The sequence below is a fragment of the Bombina bombina genome, chromosome 2, assembly GCF_027579735.1.
Source record: "Bombina bombina isolate aBomBom1 chromosome 2, aBomBom1.pri, whole genome shotgun sequence".
Lineage (NCBI taxonomy): Eukaryota > Metazoa > Chordata > Amphibia > Anura > Bombinatoridae > Bombina > Bombina bombina.
The window spans coordinates 407483746-407501706 of NC_069500.1; the positions used below are offsets into that span (position 1 = coordinate 407483746).

Sequence of the window (17961 nt, forward strand, 5' to 3'; positions counted from 1 at the left end):
ACAAGAACATCTAGATGGGCTCAGTAGCTGCACATAGATGCCTCATGTGATTGGCTCACCCATGTGTATTGCTATGTCTTTAGCAAAGGATATCTAAAGAATAAATCAAATTAGATAATAGAAGTACATTGGAATCTTTTTTTAAATTGTATTCTCGATCTGAATCGTGAATGAAACATTTTAGGTTTAGTGTCTCTTTAACTTACAGTTGTATTTTTTCCTTGGTACCACTTCATATCAATAAAGAAATATTTTAAACTAAGATAAATAGTAAAGCAGACTTTTTTAGTTTGCAGTTTATAACATTTCCAGTGTATTGTCAGGCTGGAAAATACCATTTATCTTATTTTAAACATATTTTTAAACACTTGTTGTTAAACAAAACAAAAAAAACAGTTGTCTCCCCGCACACAAAGAGAAATATCTTTCCATCAAGTGATCCCAATAACTTACTTTAGACAATGAGAGAAAAGCTCAGGCTGTCTGTATGATGTCACTTAATTCCTGAATCAGCCAGTTTTCCAGTTGCACACATCTAACTGTGTCTGCCATTTATGTGCTCTTAATAAATTTGTTTAGTTTAACATTTTTATAATTATAATATCCAGTTTAACTTCTAAAGTAAAATGATAAATTAGGTTACGGACACTTTCGAGCATCACTGTATACAGATTTGTAGCTTTACCATAAAGGGTCATAATAGTCAAAAATTTACATTCTCTAATTTGTGATCCAATCAACAGCGCTAGTCACATGACTCCGATGTGCAACTAGCGCTGATTGGATCAGCTGCAGGTTGCGCTCAGGACCAGCAGTGCTCTGCAGGTCCAGAGTAGCACTTCTACTGTGTGTAACCCAATTTCCAGGGGTTAAACACACAGTAGCACAGGGTCAATAGTGTCACTGTCTGTAACGATCTGGAAATCTGTCTTAATATGGTACCAAATGAAGGCAGATACTGGAAGCCCACAAACAGCAAGTTGACTGCTTGGGCTTCCAGCACTATGGACATAGATGTATGTAATGCGGTACAATGGTCATAACATACCATCATCACATATGTAAGGCTTGGGTTAAAAAAATATATTTATAAAAAAACATAGAAAACAAAAATGAAAGCTTAGTGGAATGATGAGTTCAGTCTATGTATCCAGCTGGCTTCTATTCTCAATAGAACCTATATATATATATATATATATATATATATTGCTCTGTAAGGCTAGGTCAGTTACAGGCTATTCAAATTAAAGATTTGTAAGAACATTTTAACAATAGTAACCTCTGCCACTGTGTGTTTAATTAACCCTTGCAAAGGGGTTAAACACACATTTAAACGTACTGCTGTTCTCAAGTGGAGATTGCGTCTGACCCAATCAGCAGTGGCAGTCATACAGCTGGGTCAGCAACAGTTTCCACTCAGAACCTGCAGTGTTGTGTGGCTCTAATGCAATACTTTAACTATGTTTTTAACACAGAGTTGCTGGGTTGCTAGTATTAAAATGAATTAGAGTGGGTTGTTATTTTTTCCACTATAATAGCCCTTTAACAATAATCAAAATCTCTACAGGCTAATGTACAGTAAACGGAATGTTTCTAACCATGTATGCAACGATTACTTTTTTACCTTTATGGAGGTAAAATATGCATCTGTTTTGGAGCATTATACACTTTGTTTTTTGTGATCTTTTTAAAGCAGGTTCTTGCTAAATAAATAGTCTGTGATTCTAGGACTACAATTAATTTGATAGCCATCAAGACAATGTAATTTCCGGAGTAGAAGACACTTGTTACTTGTTCTATTAATAAAGGGCAGAGCACTACAAAATGCCACAGGTGTCTTCATAAAAGCTTCTAATAAGTGCTTAGTAAAACAATGGTACATAATACTCAAGGGAATACATAACCACAATCATTTATTTTACAGTGTTCTTAATATATTAAATAGTGATTATTGCTAATGTTATGTCTACGATTTTTTTTGTGCATGTGAAACTGGATATTGGATGGAGGCAAAATGTGATGTGATGACCTGGCACCTTGCCTCTCTGTATTCATAAAACAGATTATTAAAAACTGTGCAACTGGCAATGTGTGTAAAGGAAATTAACAAGTTTATCCAACATTTATGTTTTTACAAACAACAGTTTACAATGACTTATTAGAATGATATAGCATTTAATCTCAGCCACCAGATTTAGCACAGCCAAACTAGTAAATTAAATAAACAGTACTGTTCTTGCTTCTTTAATGTGTTCACAATCTATTTTACCTGCTGTAATGTATTAAATTATTAACAAAGTTTGTTCACCTTTATTTTATCATTTGAAAGAACTGATGTTGTCTGTTGTATTAACCTTCCCCCCCCCCCCCCATAGTGAAATTTCCAGTACTTAAAGGGCCACGAAACATTTTTTCTCTTTCATGATTCAGATACAGCATACTTTCTAATTTACGTCTATCATCACATTTTCTTTGTTCTTTTGGTAACTTTTGTTAAAAAGCAAAGACGTAAGCTCAGCCGCATGTGTCCAAAGCACTATATGGCAGCAGTTTTGAAAGAATGTTATCCACTTGCAAAAGCACTAGATGGCAGCACTAATTTCCTGCAATGCAGTGCTCCAGGAATGAAGCAAATTTGATAACAGAAGTACATTGGAATCTTTAAACTTGTATGGTCTATCTAAATCACAAAATATTTGTATGGTCTGTTTTAATCACAAAATATTTGTTTCGGGTTTCATATCCCTTTAAAGTATACGGTAAAATTGGTTTACGCTTAAGGTTTCCAGTTACTTGTTATACCAGCTGCAGAGTTTCAAATATATGGGAAATTGTTTTTTGTTTATTTTTGTATATGAAATAGCAATACCTGCTACTTGAAACCACATCCTAATACAGTAGGCTAATCTTGTAGAGAGAGAATACCTAATTATCTTATCTGTCTATTTATTTACACAAAATCCTCCTTATCTCAATTTATTATGGTTTACTCAAAATGATTATACTTAGAGAGAATGATGGGAAATGAACATTTTAGTACCTCTGTCATAGCCCCCCAAACTGTCAGCATTATTTTATCTAAACCCTCTTGTTAACATGGTTTTTGTAACCAGACGTGTTCAGCATAGGTGGGGACACAATAAGCCAAATTGGCTATTTCAAATGAGAGAAAAAAAAAAAGGTAAAGGAGCCATTTGTAAAAAAGTTATTGAACTCTAGAAGGTAAAATGGGTAACTGGGAACACATTAAAAAGGGAGCAAATATTAGAGTATACTCTCCCTTTAAGTATTGATTATAGAGAAGTAATGCAAGTTAAAAGTTTAAGATAAAAAATCATGCTCCCAGTGGAGGACGGGGTGACATTGTTCTCTTTGGTCTTTTGGGGAAGTTTTTGTCTGAAATACTTAGAGCATTTTTGCCATCACTAAATTTAAACATAAAGAGGACCTTTTTTTATATTTACCTATCAAAACTATATATTTGTTTTTAGTAGACAACCCAAAGTATTGGTCTAGGCCCATTTTGGTATATTTCATTCCACCATTTCACCGTCAAATGCGATCAAATAAAAAAAAAATTGTTAACTTTCACAATTTTAGGTTTCTCACTGAAATTATTTACAAACAGCTTGTCCAATCATGGCACAAATGGTTGTAAATGCTTCTATTGGATCCCCTTTGTTCAGAAATAGCAGACATATATGGCTTTGACATTGCTTTTTGGTAATTAGAAGGCCGCTAAATGCAGCTGTGCACCACACGTGTATTATGCCCAGCAGTGAAGGGGTTAATTAGGGAGCGTGTAGGGTTAATTTTAGCTTTAGTGTAGCGATCAGCCTCCCACATCCCACCCCCGATCACTCCCTGACCCCCCTACCTCACAATTGTCACCACCATCTTAAAGTGAATGTCAATTTTGATGCTAAAGTGCCCGGTTTTTAAAAATTCAATTAAAAACAGGGGCACTTTAATTCATCAACATTTACATTTCACTCCTGTTGAGAGAGAAAAAAAAAAAAAACCCACCTTTTAATCTTCACAGCAGCTCCAGCTTCCTTCACCCATCACAAAGCCCCTTCCTGGGTCTAAAAAGATCAATCAGGCTTCCTCCAATCACAGCGTTGAATCAGACACAGATTCCCCTGGGGGGGGGGCCGTTATTGGAGGATGACCTATCCATCATTTCTGACATCAGAAATGGCTTGCAACAACCGGAGGAAGCTGGAGCTGCTGTGAAGATTAAAAAGGTACGTTTTTTTTCTCAACAGGAGTGAAATGTAAATTTTGATGCATTAAAGTGCCCCTGTTTTTAATTGAATTTTTAAAAACCGGGGCATTTATCATCATAATTGACATTCACTTTAAGTACTGGCAGAAAGTCTGCCAGTATGGAAATATATATATATATATATATATATATATATATATATATATATATATATATATATATATATATATATATATATATATATATATATATATATATATATATATATATATTTGCAGCAGTGTAGGTTTCCCCCCCAACCTCCCTGACCCCTAATTTCCCCTATTACCGCCTCCCTCCTTCCCCCTCAATGACGCAGATATTTTATTTTTTTACTCCCTGTAGCATGGCTGAGCGGTCCCACCCACTCCTATGATGGGCCACCCACCCGCCAACGATCGGCACCAATGCGGTCCGATGCAGAAAGGTTCTGCATCAATAACTCTGTAAATCTATTTCTGCAGTGCCCCACTCGTGGGGCATGCAGAAATAGCGCGATCTCTCTATTTTGAGCGAGATTGCAGCAGAGAGAAGCCCAGGATAGCAGCGACATACAGGGTACGTCGCTGGTCCTTAAAGGAACTTTCCGATTTACTCCTATTATCAAATTTTCTTCATTCTCTTGGTATCTGTATTTTGAAAAGTAAGAATGTAAGTTTAGATGCCGGCCCATTTTTGGTGAACAACCTGGGTTGCTCTTGCTAATTGGTGGATAAATTCACTGAATCTGAAGCTCTACATTAGATTTGCAAATCTAATAATTTATAATAATAAAAATTTTAAAAAAAGCCCCACCCCCGAATCAAAAATGTTAAATAGGTGCAGACAAAACTACAGGCAATGAGGAACAAGCAAAACATTATTACAAGATTTGTATTTCAGCAGCAGGTTGTTGTCTGAGGACAGAAACAAGTAATTGTCATGAAGTCATGATGTATAAACTGCCTAATTTGCAGTCTTCAGCAACAAGCTGACACATAAGCAAGCTCCTTAAAGTGCTAAACTGCTTGGTTGGTGCAGCCTCCACACTGCTCACTAGCACTCAGTGAGAGGGCTGGCTACACAGCAAAGAGTAAGGGAACGTTTAATGCATCAATTGCACTTAAGCAACACATCAATGTCCCTCTAAAGGGGACACTGAAATGCAGATATACACTACAGAGCCAAGAGTATGTGGACACCTCTATGTAACTATTGAGTTCAGGTGTTTCAGCCACAACAATTGCCACAGGTGCATACAATTCAACACATCATCACGAAATCCCCATAGACAAAAATTTACCAGTACAATGGGTCCTACAGAAGAGCTCAGTGATAGAAAACAACCTTTGCCAGAAGTCAGTTGCTATCCTGAAATTTCAACTGTAAGTGATATTACTGAGACGTGGAAGCCACTAGGAACAACAGCAGCCAGCAAGTGTTAAATGAGACAAACTCACAGAGCGGGGCTGCCTAGTACTGAAAAACACCTATCATCTGTTGCATCACTCATTACAGAGTTCCAAACTGCCTCTGGGAGAAACATCAGCACAAGAACTGTGTGCCAGGAGCTTCATGAAAATGTGTTTCCATGGCTGAGAAGCTGTACACAAGCCTTACCTCAACATGTGCAATGACAAGCGTCACAAGGACTCTGGAGCAGTAGAAACGTTTTGGTGTTCTCTGGAATGATCACTCATGCTTCACTATCTGGCAGTCTGATGGAAGAATCTTGTTGTGGTGGATGCCAGCATAACGCTTCTTAATGGAAAACTTAGTGCCTACTGTGGAGTTCGGTGGAGGAGGGATTATGGACTGGGGGGGGGGGGGGGTTGGGCTAGGCCCATCTTAATTTTACAGGATACAGATACATTTTAGACAACTTCATGGCAACAGTTTGGTGAAAGCCATTTTCTGCTCCAGCATTACTGTATCCTTGGGCACAAAGCAAGGTTCCTCTTTTGACAAGTTTGGTGTGGAGGAACTTGAGTGGTCTACTGACCTCAACCAAACCGAAACCTTTGGGATAAACTGGAACTCCAATTGCAAGCCAGACCTTATTATCAAACATCAGTACCTGCCCTCAAATGCTCTTTTGGCTGAACCGACAAAAATTACCACAGACACAATACAAAATCTTGCGCAAAGGCTTCTCAGTGCCAGCTGTTAGACACAAAGGGAGGGCCAACTCCATATTAATCCTCATGGCTTTCAAATGGGATGTCCAACAAGTGCAAATAGGTGTAATGGTTAGGTGCCCACATACTGTACTTCTGTTTGCAAAAATGCCTCTATAAAAAAAAGTTGTCAGACAATGAGCTGCAGATACACCAGTAGGTCACATGAACTCACATATCCCCCTAGCATGCTCAGGATTCTTGCTGTGAAAGCTGGTAGTTGTTTGCATGATATCCGCAGCCTTACAAGCATCTGAGGGAACAGATATTTATGCATGCAGCCTACAGCCACAGGTTAAACATGTTATCATACAGGGATTGATAAAATGTAAAATAATTAATCTTTGCATACAGAAGTATATCATCATCATCAAATAACTTGCAATGTACAAACAGATTTGTTAGTGCTATAAAAGACAAAACAGGGATGGCAGAGTGGGACAGGAGGCTTACAAGGCAATTTTCCCTAGAAAAGGGCTCAACAAATCTGTTCAAAATGTAATATTTTAGTTGCCAGTAGTTCCAAGGCTCCTGGGTTTGTCGAAACACGCCAGAGGGAGCTTACAGTCTAAACATATAGTAAATATGTTCCCAGCCAAGTCAACCTAGTTCTCAGACAAGGTAAATAAACGGAATTAGGGTTGAGATTTAAAAAAATCCCAATTAACCCTTTCATGACAGGGTTATAAAGTCTACATCAGTGTACTGAAAAAAGGGTGTGCTCAATCTGCGCTGGGAAAGTTACCAATAAAGCACTGGGTAAATGGAGTATCCTCAAACTCCACAAAGACAAATACAATCATACAATAGTAATAAAAATATTACTATAATAACCCCTGGCACTAACGTGTAGCTTAAATTGGTAGTGCAAAAGGTTCTAATTAGTGTATACTATAAACAATAAATCTCCTTAGTGAGGTAGTTCTAATTTGTTCGAAATTCCCTTACATATATGTATAAAACTGGGTAAATTAGTTATAAGTAACAAACCCAATTAGGGATGCGCTTAAGGATGAATCAGAGTAGTAGTGTAAGTAACAAATGAACAAATTTTATTACAATCTTAATCATGCAAAAAATACTTTCTAAAACCAAATTTATCAAATAACACTCTGATCAGGCGTTTGACAATGTAGTATCAATAAAATCCCTAAAATCTCAAAATAAAATTACATAAAAATAAAATACAAGGAAGATCCACGTCAGCTGGAAGTTAGTGATGTTTAACCGGAGCTGTAACGAGATTTGAGATCCAAATGAACAGACAGGAAGAGAGCCAAATTTAAGGTGTTCAGAGAGCATTTTCGGTGTAAGTAATAAGTGAACACCTTAAATTTGGCTCTCTTCCTGTCTGTTCATTTGGATCTCAAATCTTGTTACAGCTCCGGTTAAACATCACTAACTTCCAGCTGACGTGGATCTTCCTTGGTTCCTATTGGGATCTTTGCTCTTTACTTTGAAATAACCATTTGTGATAGTGATTGTTTCATTTTCATTGTTATCATATTATATATGTATTTTATTTTTATGTAATTTTATTTTGAGATTTTAGGGATTTTATTGATACTACATTGTCAAACGCCTGATCAGAGTGTTATTTGATAAATTTGGTTTTAGAAAGTATTTTTTGCATGATTAAGATTGTAATAAAATTTGTTCATTTTTTACTTGCACTACTACTCTGATTCCTCCTTAAGCGCATCCCTAATTGGGTTTGTTACTTATAACTAATTTACCCAGTTTTATACATATATGTAAGGGAATTTCGAACAAATTAGAACTACCTCACTAAGGAGATTTATTGTTTATAGTATACACTAATTAGAACCTTTTGCACTACCAATTTAAGCTACACGTTAGTGCCAGGGGTTATTATAGTAATATTTTTATTACTATTGTATGATTGTATAAAGTCTACATCGCAACAACATGTAGACAAATTAAAATCTTGCGATCGTGCAAACGATCACAAGATTTAAATTATGGGATCGGGTCTGGGTGGCGTCCCTATGACGCTAGGAACGCCCTCCAGACCGCGATCAAATCCTGCAAACCTAGTAGGCTTCAGGACAGTCGTTTGCAATGACGTTGTATTCCGCCATAACGGCTTTAACCTCTTAAGGACATATGACGGAATTTTTCCGTCATAAAACAATTGAGCAAAATGAAAGCTGTGTCCTTAAAGGGTTAAAGCCCAGTGCCGTTGTGACGGAATACAACGGCATAACAGCATTAAATGGTTAACTCTAGGTACGTATATATAAATAAACTGGATTCATTTTAAAATAAGTTCTATTAAAAACTTTTTTTTTTTTTTTTTTTTTTTTTTTTAAATCTACACTTCTTGACCAACAGTGTTTTTATTTTTTTCTTACATTGTATACTTGGGGAGACCAAAGCATTACAAAAATAACAGAGGTAAAATGTCAATTTCAAAAGTATATTATTACTGATACACGGATACTTAGTCTTAGCATATTGAATCATCTTTGTTTCTGAAAATAGAAAAAGGTCCAGCTGAAAATTGCATGCTCTATCTGAATCACAAAAGAACAATTTTGGGTTCAGTGTCCCTTTAATAGGTGACCCCAGGTTACATAAATGTAAGGAAGCAATAAAAAGGGTAAAATCAATTGTGTGTTTGTTTCAAGCAAACAAGAAGTTAAATCATGGAGTGTGTTTTTGGCAACCAAGGGGTTGAATCACTGAGATAGATAAAAACATACCCCCTCCAAAAATAATAATAATAATAATAATAATAATAATAATAATAATAATAATAATAATAATATATATATATATATATATATCAAAATTGTAGGCTGCTACCTACAATCTGCCAAGGCCTATTATAAACAAACACATACATAAACCAAAATATAAACATACTGATTTCCCTTATGGTCCTAATTTACATTAAGCACATGTTTTCTTTGTAAAGATTACCCATGTACAGTATGGGCAGACTGCACTAGTCTATGCTATAAAAAGCAGGAAGATCTCCTTAAAGGCTTTAGGACTAGGATTATCTAGTTAATAGTTTAATATATGGGGAGATGTTGATGCAATTATAAGATCAAGACACTGTATTAGACTTATGGAAATCAGAGAAATGTAAAATACAAACTTCATGCAAAATATTTTGAGTGGGATCTACAGCTGAATTATACACGTTAACTTGTATTGCCAATAGGTGAGAATATGATCAACTAAAATGTATGTTTTCTGTTGCCCTTGCTTCTACTGTAAACCTACGTTACCACAGAATACAAGTAGCGGCATTACAGTAGCACCCCTAAATCTCCTAAGTCCCAGCTGCACCAAATACATGTCCTGTGCTCTACATAGAGGAGGGGGGGGGGAATAAATAAAAAGGGAGGTATAGGAAGGATATGGGACAATAAAAACTATATTAAAAAAATGAAGGAAAGGATAGGTAGAAGATGAAATCCCTGCTCTCTTTAGATTTTGCTTTGTGGTCAAGTGCTTGCACCCCCAACAGTTAGTGGTCTAGCAGGGAAATTAGTTTTCACGTGACATTCAAGTCAAAATTAAACGCTTATGACTCAGATATAACATGAAATTCTAAGTGACTTCTCAAATGACTTATTTTATTAAACTTACTTTGTTCTCTTGCTGTCCTCTGTTAAAAGCATACCTAGGTAGGCTGAGAAGCAGTGCACCACTGGGAAGTAGCTGGTGATTGGAGGCTACACACAGCTAGCTCCCAGTAGTGCATTGCTTCTCTGGAGTTGACTTTAACTACATATTTAATCTTTGTTGGGATAACAAGGGGCATGAAGAAAAATAGATCAGATAGAGCATGCAATTTTAAAAAAAACTTTCTAATTTACTTCTATTATTAAATTTTCTTTGTTCTCTTGGTAGCTTTTGTTAACAGAGATGTAGACTCCGTTTTGCAAGAGCACCAGATGGCAGCACTATTCCCTGCCATGTAGTCCTCCAGACCCCTACCTAGGTATCTCTTCAACAAAGAATATTATGGGAACGAAGCAAATTTGATAAAAGAAGTAATTTTAAAAAAATTGTATGCTGTCTGAATCACAACTTTTTTTTTAATATCCCTTTAAACAATGATATAGATATAGATATATATAGCGCGTTTCCTTTTTGCACTTTTTTTAATAGAACTTACAGCCCAAATGTAGGACTCAAAACGCAGAAGATGTAGCTTATCAATGTAACTTCACAATTTCTTTGGTCGTTAGAAATAAAGCCCTGTAAATCAGGTTTACCGTAGAAAATAAAAATGCCCCCTATATTTGATTTAAAAAACAAATGGAATGACCTAGGTATGTTGAAAGAAGTTTTAAGTGCAATGTTCAGAATGAATCTAATTTATAAGCTTGTGTCTATTATCAATCACACACATCTGGCCTACTTCTTCCCTACAACCTGACCACATGACTATTCTATAAGAGGGAGGAAAGTGAGTGTTAACCTTGTATGTCACATCAACTGTGACAAAGTATAACATTACAACATTGTATGTCACATCAACTGTAACATCAAGTATAACATTACAACCTTGTATGTCACATCAACTGTGACATCAAGTATAACATTACAACATCAAGTCTAAACACAATACTAATCATAAAAAATGAGGAAGAAAGGGAGTCATTAATTCTAAAGCATAATGCACTTAAAAGGTAAACTCTACTTCAAAATTGTTATTGTTTAAAAACGATAATCCCTTTATTACCCAGTTTTGCATAACAAGCACAGTTATATTAATATACTATGTACCTCTGTAATTACCTTGTATCTAAGCATCTGCAGACTGCCCCCTTTTTTCAGTTCTTTTGACAGACTTGCAGTTTAGCCAATCAGTGCTGACTCCATAAAGCAACGCCAAAAGAGTGAGCACAATGTTCTTTTTATGGCACACATGAAGTTATGCCCTCTAACTGTAAAACTGTCGAAATTGCACTGAGATAAGAGGCAGCCTTCAAGGGCTTAGAAATTAGCATATGAGCCTACCTAGGTTTAGATTTCAACAAAGAAAACCAAGATAAAGCAAATTGATATTTTTTTTTAATGCACTATCTGAATCTTTAAAGTTTCAATTTTGAATAGACTGTCCCTTTAAAAAGGACAATGTACTCACAATTCTAAAATTCTAATTTTTAACCACCCATAGATAATTTAAACTTTTTTTTTTTTTTGGACAAAAAAAAAATGTTAAGTAAAAGAAGTTTACATTGTGACTGTGTACTTTCTATTATGGTACATTGGCTCAAAAACACTTTCAGCAAATCTTATTTGGTTGATAGGTGCAAATGTTCATTGGTAGGGAGTAGACAACTGAAACCATTGTAAAAGTTTCAAATTAGAATTTAAAAGCTTTTTCTTCAGGCAAAAAAAAAATGAAAGTAATAAACCCAAACAAATTATTTCATGATTTAGACAGAGCATACAATGTTATTTACTTCTATTATTAAATGTGCTTCATTCTCTATGTATCTTTTGCGGAAGGAGGTGGGAGGTACAGTATCTGAACACATCAGGTAAGCCAATAAAAAAAAAAAAGAGACAGATAGATGCAGCTACCAATCAGAAGCCAACTCCCAGTAGTGCATTGCTGTTTCTGAGCCTTACTAGGCATTCTTTTCAACAAAGGATACCAAAAGAACAAAACAAATTGGATAGAAACATAGAATTTAACAGTAGATAAAAACCAAAAAGACCCATCAAGTCTACCCATATTATATGTTACTGTTTTCTTAGGATAGCCTTATGCATGTCACAGGCATTTTTTTTATTTTTTTTTTAAATTCCTTTTCAGTATTTGTGTTTACAACCTCAATTGGAAGTTTATTCCATGAATCCAACACCTTTTCTGTAAAAAAAAAAATTTAAAAAAATCTACCTCACATTTCTCCTGAATCTGCTGCCCTCTAACTTAAGATTGTGACCCCTTATTTTGGCATTTGTTTTTTTGTGGAAAATGTTTTCAGCTTCCACTTTATTAAGTTCCTTTATATATTTGGCGATTTCTATCATGTCACTTATTTCCCTTCTCTCTTCTAAACTATACATACTTAGATGATAGAGTCTTTCTATGTACGTGTTATATATTTTAGACTGTGTACCATTTAGTAGTCCTCCTTTGGACAGTTTCTAGTTTATTTATATGGTCTCCAGAACTGTACACAGTATTCCAGATGTGGCCTATCTAAGGATCTGTAAAGTGGCTATTTCTGCTTCCAATACCTCTTCTAATGCAACCAAGTATTCCACTGGCCTTACTGGCTGCACTGCTGCATTGTGTACCAAATTGTAAATCATCTGAAATAATAATAATTCCCCGGTCCCTTTCTTCTTTAGTTACAGTCAGTAATGAACCATTGAGACTATAATTGGCCTTTGGGTTTTTGGATCCTATATGCATAATTTTCTTCTTGGTAATATTACATTTCAGATCCCATTTATTTGCCCAGTCCTCCAGTTTTTTGTTTTTAATATCACTGTTCATTTGATCAACCCCTCTCCTGGACCATCAACTCTGTTACAAATATTTATATTATCAGCAAACCTTCCCCTGAAGCCCACTTTCAATACAATTTTAAACAACTCTCCAATTTACTTTTATTTTCAAAAGCTTCATTCACTTGGTATCCTTAGTTGAAGGAGCAGCAATGTACTACTAGGAGCTAACTGAACACACTGGGTGAGCCAATGACAAAATGCACATAAGTGCAGCCACCAATCAACAACAAGCTCCCTGTAGTGCTTTGCTGCTCATGAGCCTACCTGGGTATGTTTTTCAAAAAAGGATACCAAGAGTGCAAAGCAAATCAGATAACAGAAGTTAATAGAAAAGTTGTTTAAAATTGCATCCTCTGGAAAGAAGAAAAACAAGTTTTATGCTGGTTGTGCAAAGCTGGGGAATGGGTAATAAAAGGCATTATTTTTTTAAACAATAACAATTTTGGTGTTGACTGTCGCTACAGTCTATTTGTGAGAGGTTGTCAAGGACTGAAAGGAAGAACCAATGTTATGGTGACTACAGATGGAAGAGTGTGAGGAGAATGCATCACAGACACCCGAAAAAGTGTTTAAACACATAGATAACCTATGCAAAGGGGTTAAACACATACATACGTTTCAGCAGCCACAAGTATTGCAGCTCCTGAGCAGAATAGTCTAATTGACTGCCACTCCTGATTGGCTGATCAGAGTTTACCTGTGGGTTTAACATATTTGCAGATGATAAACACAGTTATCTAAGGTCAATAATGCTAAAATGACACGCTCTCACAAATTAGAGCAGGGGTCAGCAACCTTGGCACCCCAGATGTTTCAGAACTACATTTCCTGTGATACTCAGCCAGCCTAAAGTGTGTCCGAGCATCATGGGAAATGTAGTTCCAAAACATCTGGGGTGCCAAGGTTGCTGACCCCTGAATTAGAGCATGCATTGAGTGTTATTTTGCCGCTTTTCCCTGAAAGATTGTGGATATTCCAGCATAACCCAGGTACATGCTACACATTGATTGTGTAATCAATGCAGGAGCTTATTTATGTGTTTTCATAATGGACAACCACATAGACGATGAGACACTTATGTCACTGGAAGAAAAAACAATGCAAATTTAACTAACAAAATCAGACTTTTAAAAGCTTATAAATAAATGTACTCATTTTTTATGCAATGTTTTGCTTTTGATATATACTTATAGATAAATGGCTCTTAAACTCAGTCATTAACATACAATGCATGTAACACAACTAATTAGCTTCCATTAAGAAGTTATGAGTATAATAATATGCTGTAATATAAAAAGCATAAACAAATTCAGTAAAGCAACAAAATGCCAACAAGAACAATGCCCAATTCACATAGTTAGCTTTGTTCAATGTAGAACAAAACTCTAATTATATTGGGAACAGTTTAATTCTTATGACCAATCTCAGTTATTTGCAAATATTGGGTTACAGATTTCATTTATCAGTTTCTACCCAGTTCTATGCTAATTATAAAGGCCACTTTAATAAAACCATAAGCATTCAATATTGTAACAGCACACAACTCAATTCACATTTGTTAAAGTGTTTTCATATTCTAGCCAAAGTAGCAGCACCACTAGAATCAAATGGATTATAATTGTTTTGTTGAAAGAGAATACAGCTAAACTGTATTAGCAATAGCAGATAGTGTCCAAAATGTAAACACAAGCACGTAAAAGAATATATATACACACATACATACATACACACATATATACACGTCAGAAACTAATATTTAAAAGGGAATTTGGAAATATTTGGATTATCAAAAACACTGCCCCTAAATAAATAATGTACTTTTGTGTGTTAATACAAGTTTTTTAAAAAAAAAAATTAGACATACGGGCAGATATGTGGTTTCAAAGATTGACAAATAACTTTTGAAACCATTGGACTATAAAACATGCTCCTTTTAAACACCCCCTTCCAAGGAAAATATATAAACGCCTGTGCTTTGTAGATTACAGATTATAATTATATAATTGCTATATTTATTTTTATGCTGAGCAACGGACTTACAAGAAACCTCTTAAATACTGGAAGATACATTATAATTAATATAATTAAAGTACTATAAATGAGTATGCAGGTGGCATTAAAAGATAGCTGCTCTGAAACATGAGTAATGTGTTCATACAACATTAATAATATACCCAGAAAGGCATGCAGCAACTTCTAAGGCAGAATTTCTTAAGATGCAACCAGGCCTCAATGAAAGGTATATTCAAAAACAACTCAAACTATACAAACAGCACTTTAAAACAGTAAATTAGCACTGTTATGCCCATGCAGTGTTTAGATAACAATTACATTTTATCCTGTTATTAACAGGAGGATGTGACAAACTTATTTAACACAGAAGAAATAAATCATTGCTCATGGACAAGAAAAGCTGGATAGTTTTTGGATGACGACAACTTTAATTAGAACAGTGAAATATGTTTAATTCTTCAAAATACCTTCATTTCAAACAAATGCCACAAGCTCATTGTTTCTATATAAACATTACACAGACACATAATAAAGATGCTGAGATATTTTAATGTTAATGCTTACAATGTAAGACATCCCAGGTAAAGTCAAAGGTAACCAGGTATGTATTGAATGTGATCTGGTCCAACAGCAGGGGGGTAGGTAATACTCAGAAGTTATTTTTACAATATAATTTAAAGATCAAGTATTATACAGACTCCACAAACAAAACCTACCCCCCTCCAAAAAAAAAGCCTAATTAAAAAATTAAAACAAACATGTCCATAGAGCAAGCACTAATAAATTATAATTATTCTAACATAAAAAGCCCATGAGCACTTCTTTTGTGACATGAACATATATCAAGTGGTATGGAAACAAACCAGTCACATTAGGTTTTAAGATAAAGGGCCCAGTCCTGTCAACCTGGATGCTAAGAGCATCCTAGCCCCCCTCCCCCAAAACTATGGCCTTCAAATTCCCACAAAGAACAAAAAGGTCAGCTTATAACAAAAACATATTACACATTTAAATTGCAGTTGGCTTATATATATATATATATATATATATATATATATATATATATATATATATATATATATAATGTCTGTAACTCATGGGATCCAAAGCAAATAACACAGAAGGGACCAGAGATTTTAGAACACAAGGCAGCAACCTAAACAAATGCTCCCAATCATAGCCACACTTGTATAAAGGATAAATCCAAAAATACAGGCCTTTGGCCTTGTATGCTGTGAAGCTGTATACAAATGCCACGCTCAGTACACTGCTGTTCAGAACCACCCCCGGTGATGTCTCCCCTTTTCCATACAGATGACCCCCAAACGCCCCAATAGAAAAATACCGCTCTACTTACGTGAAAACAAAAAACAAAGTGGTTGATCCTACTAATAAGGCAGCTGCAGTGGAGACAGGGATGTATTTAGTAGGTTTAAACCTTTTTCCAGTACTGCAGGGCATTCTGTAGGTTACACATCACTAGTCAGATCCCAAGAGAGAGGCACCAGGGGAGAGACAGGGGCACTGACCGCACGATCCACGGAGGAGGGAGAGAGAGTGAATGGGGGGAAAGAGACAGGGAGCGAACAGCTGACTTGCTAGCACAGGAAATCCCACCCACAGAGCCCAACCCTCTATGAGCGGCTCTGAGGCTCTTAAGGTGGATCTGTGAAATTCCTCGCTTACACCCAGAAACATATGCACATGGGTAAAACACTATTAATGTTATCCATAATTACTGTAAATTAGTACATACACTAACGTTTCTGTATACACCCACGTACTTAAACAATTTACTTAAAATAGAAAAGCTACGTTTAAATAAGAAAACATTTTGATTGATGCTATATGTATCCACTGATGTAAGGGGAATAGTATGTTTCTACAGTCACATATTCATTTTGGAATGGATAAGGTTTTATATTTACCAGGACGGAAAGGAAATGTTGATGGAAAATATATTTTGTAGTCAACAAGAAGATCTGCACTACAATGTTCTCTAGTGTTTTGTAAGGAGTATGTACAAGATTTGCCTGTTTGTGTCATGATGGAAATAGGCACTCTGAAGTTAGTTGACAAAAGTTACTAGTGCCTCGTCATAACAGAAAAAGGTACTTCTTCCCACAGCGTTATACAGGAAAAAGACAGATTTCTGATCTTTAAAGGGATATGAAACCCAAATGTTTTTCTTTTGTGATCCACTTTTAAAAAAAAGTTTCCAATTTACTTGTATTATCAAATTTGACTCCTAACCATGATATTTCACTTTTAAGTGATACCTAGGTAGGCATCTGGAACACAACATGGCAGGAAATAGTGCTGCCATCTAGTGCTCTTGCAAATGGATAACATTCTTGCAAACCTGCTGCCATATAGTGCTCCAGAAATGTGCCGCTCCTAAGCATTCACCCCTGCTTTTCAACAAAAGATACCAAGAGAACAAAGAACAATTGACAATAGAAGTAAATTAGAAAGTTGTTTAAAATCGCATGCTGTATCTGAATCATGGAAGACAAAAATGTGGGTTTTATTTCCCTTTAATGTATGTTGTTGTTGTTGTTTTTTTAAAAAATTCAAAAACACCAATATAATCTGAATCTGTATACATAAGTTATGGAAAATGCATCAAATTGGTGACAAGTTTAACCATTTCACTTCTGAGCCATTTTCACACCACTGTACTTGAGAAGTTTTTAGTTGTTTGGCCCTTATTTGATTTAAATATTATTTTTTTTCTTAGGTAAACACATAGAACACTGCAATGTTTTGTTTGTTTTTCTTCTCGGTAGGCCTAGCATTTCTGAAAACTGTTGCATGTTACCGCTGATTTTTGGTCTCTTGGATTTGTAAATGGAGTCTGGGCTGATATATGAGCCTTCAAAGCCCCAGTTCCATGAAATTCCCTGGTAAGAGCAGTGCAAGGGGTCCTCAGGACCTGGATCGTATGGGGACCCCCAGAATGACAACACTATGGTCATCATCCACACACTGCTGCCGATCTGTATGACAACA

The 17961-nt window shown here is 35.7% G+C and overlaps 1 protein-coding gene across 1 annotated transcript in view; it reads right to left on the reverse strand.

Moving 5' to 3' along the window:
* The window catches only part of ZDHHC8 (zinc finger DHHC-type palmitoyltransferase 8), a 256391-nt gene extending 239868 nt beyond the window's left edge, over positions 1-16523 (reverse strand). Inside the window, exon 1 of the mRNA XM_053701898.1 lies at positions 16307-16523. Coding sequence (XP_053557873.1) covers positions 16307-16410 — 104 coding nt within the window. The 5' untranslated portion in view covers positions 16411-16523. The remainder of the gene's footprint in view (positions 1-16306) is intronic.
* Between the last annotated feature and the right edge of the window lie 1438 nt (positions 16524-17961).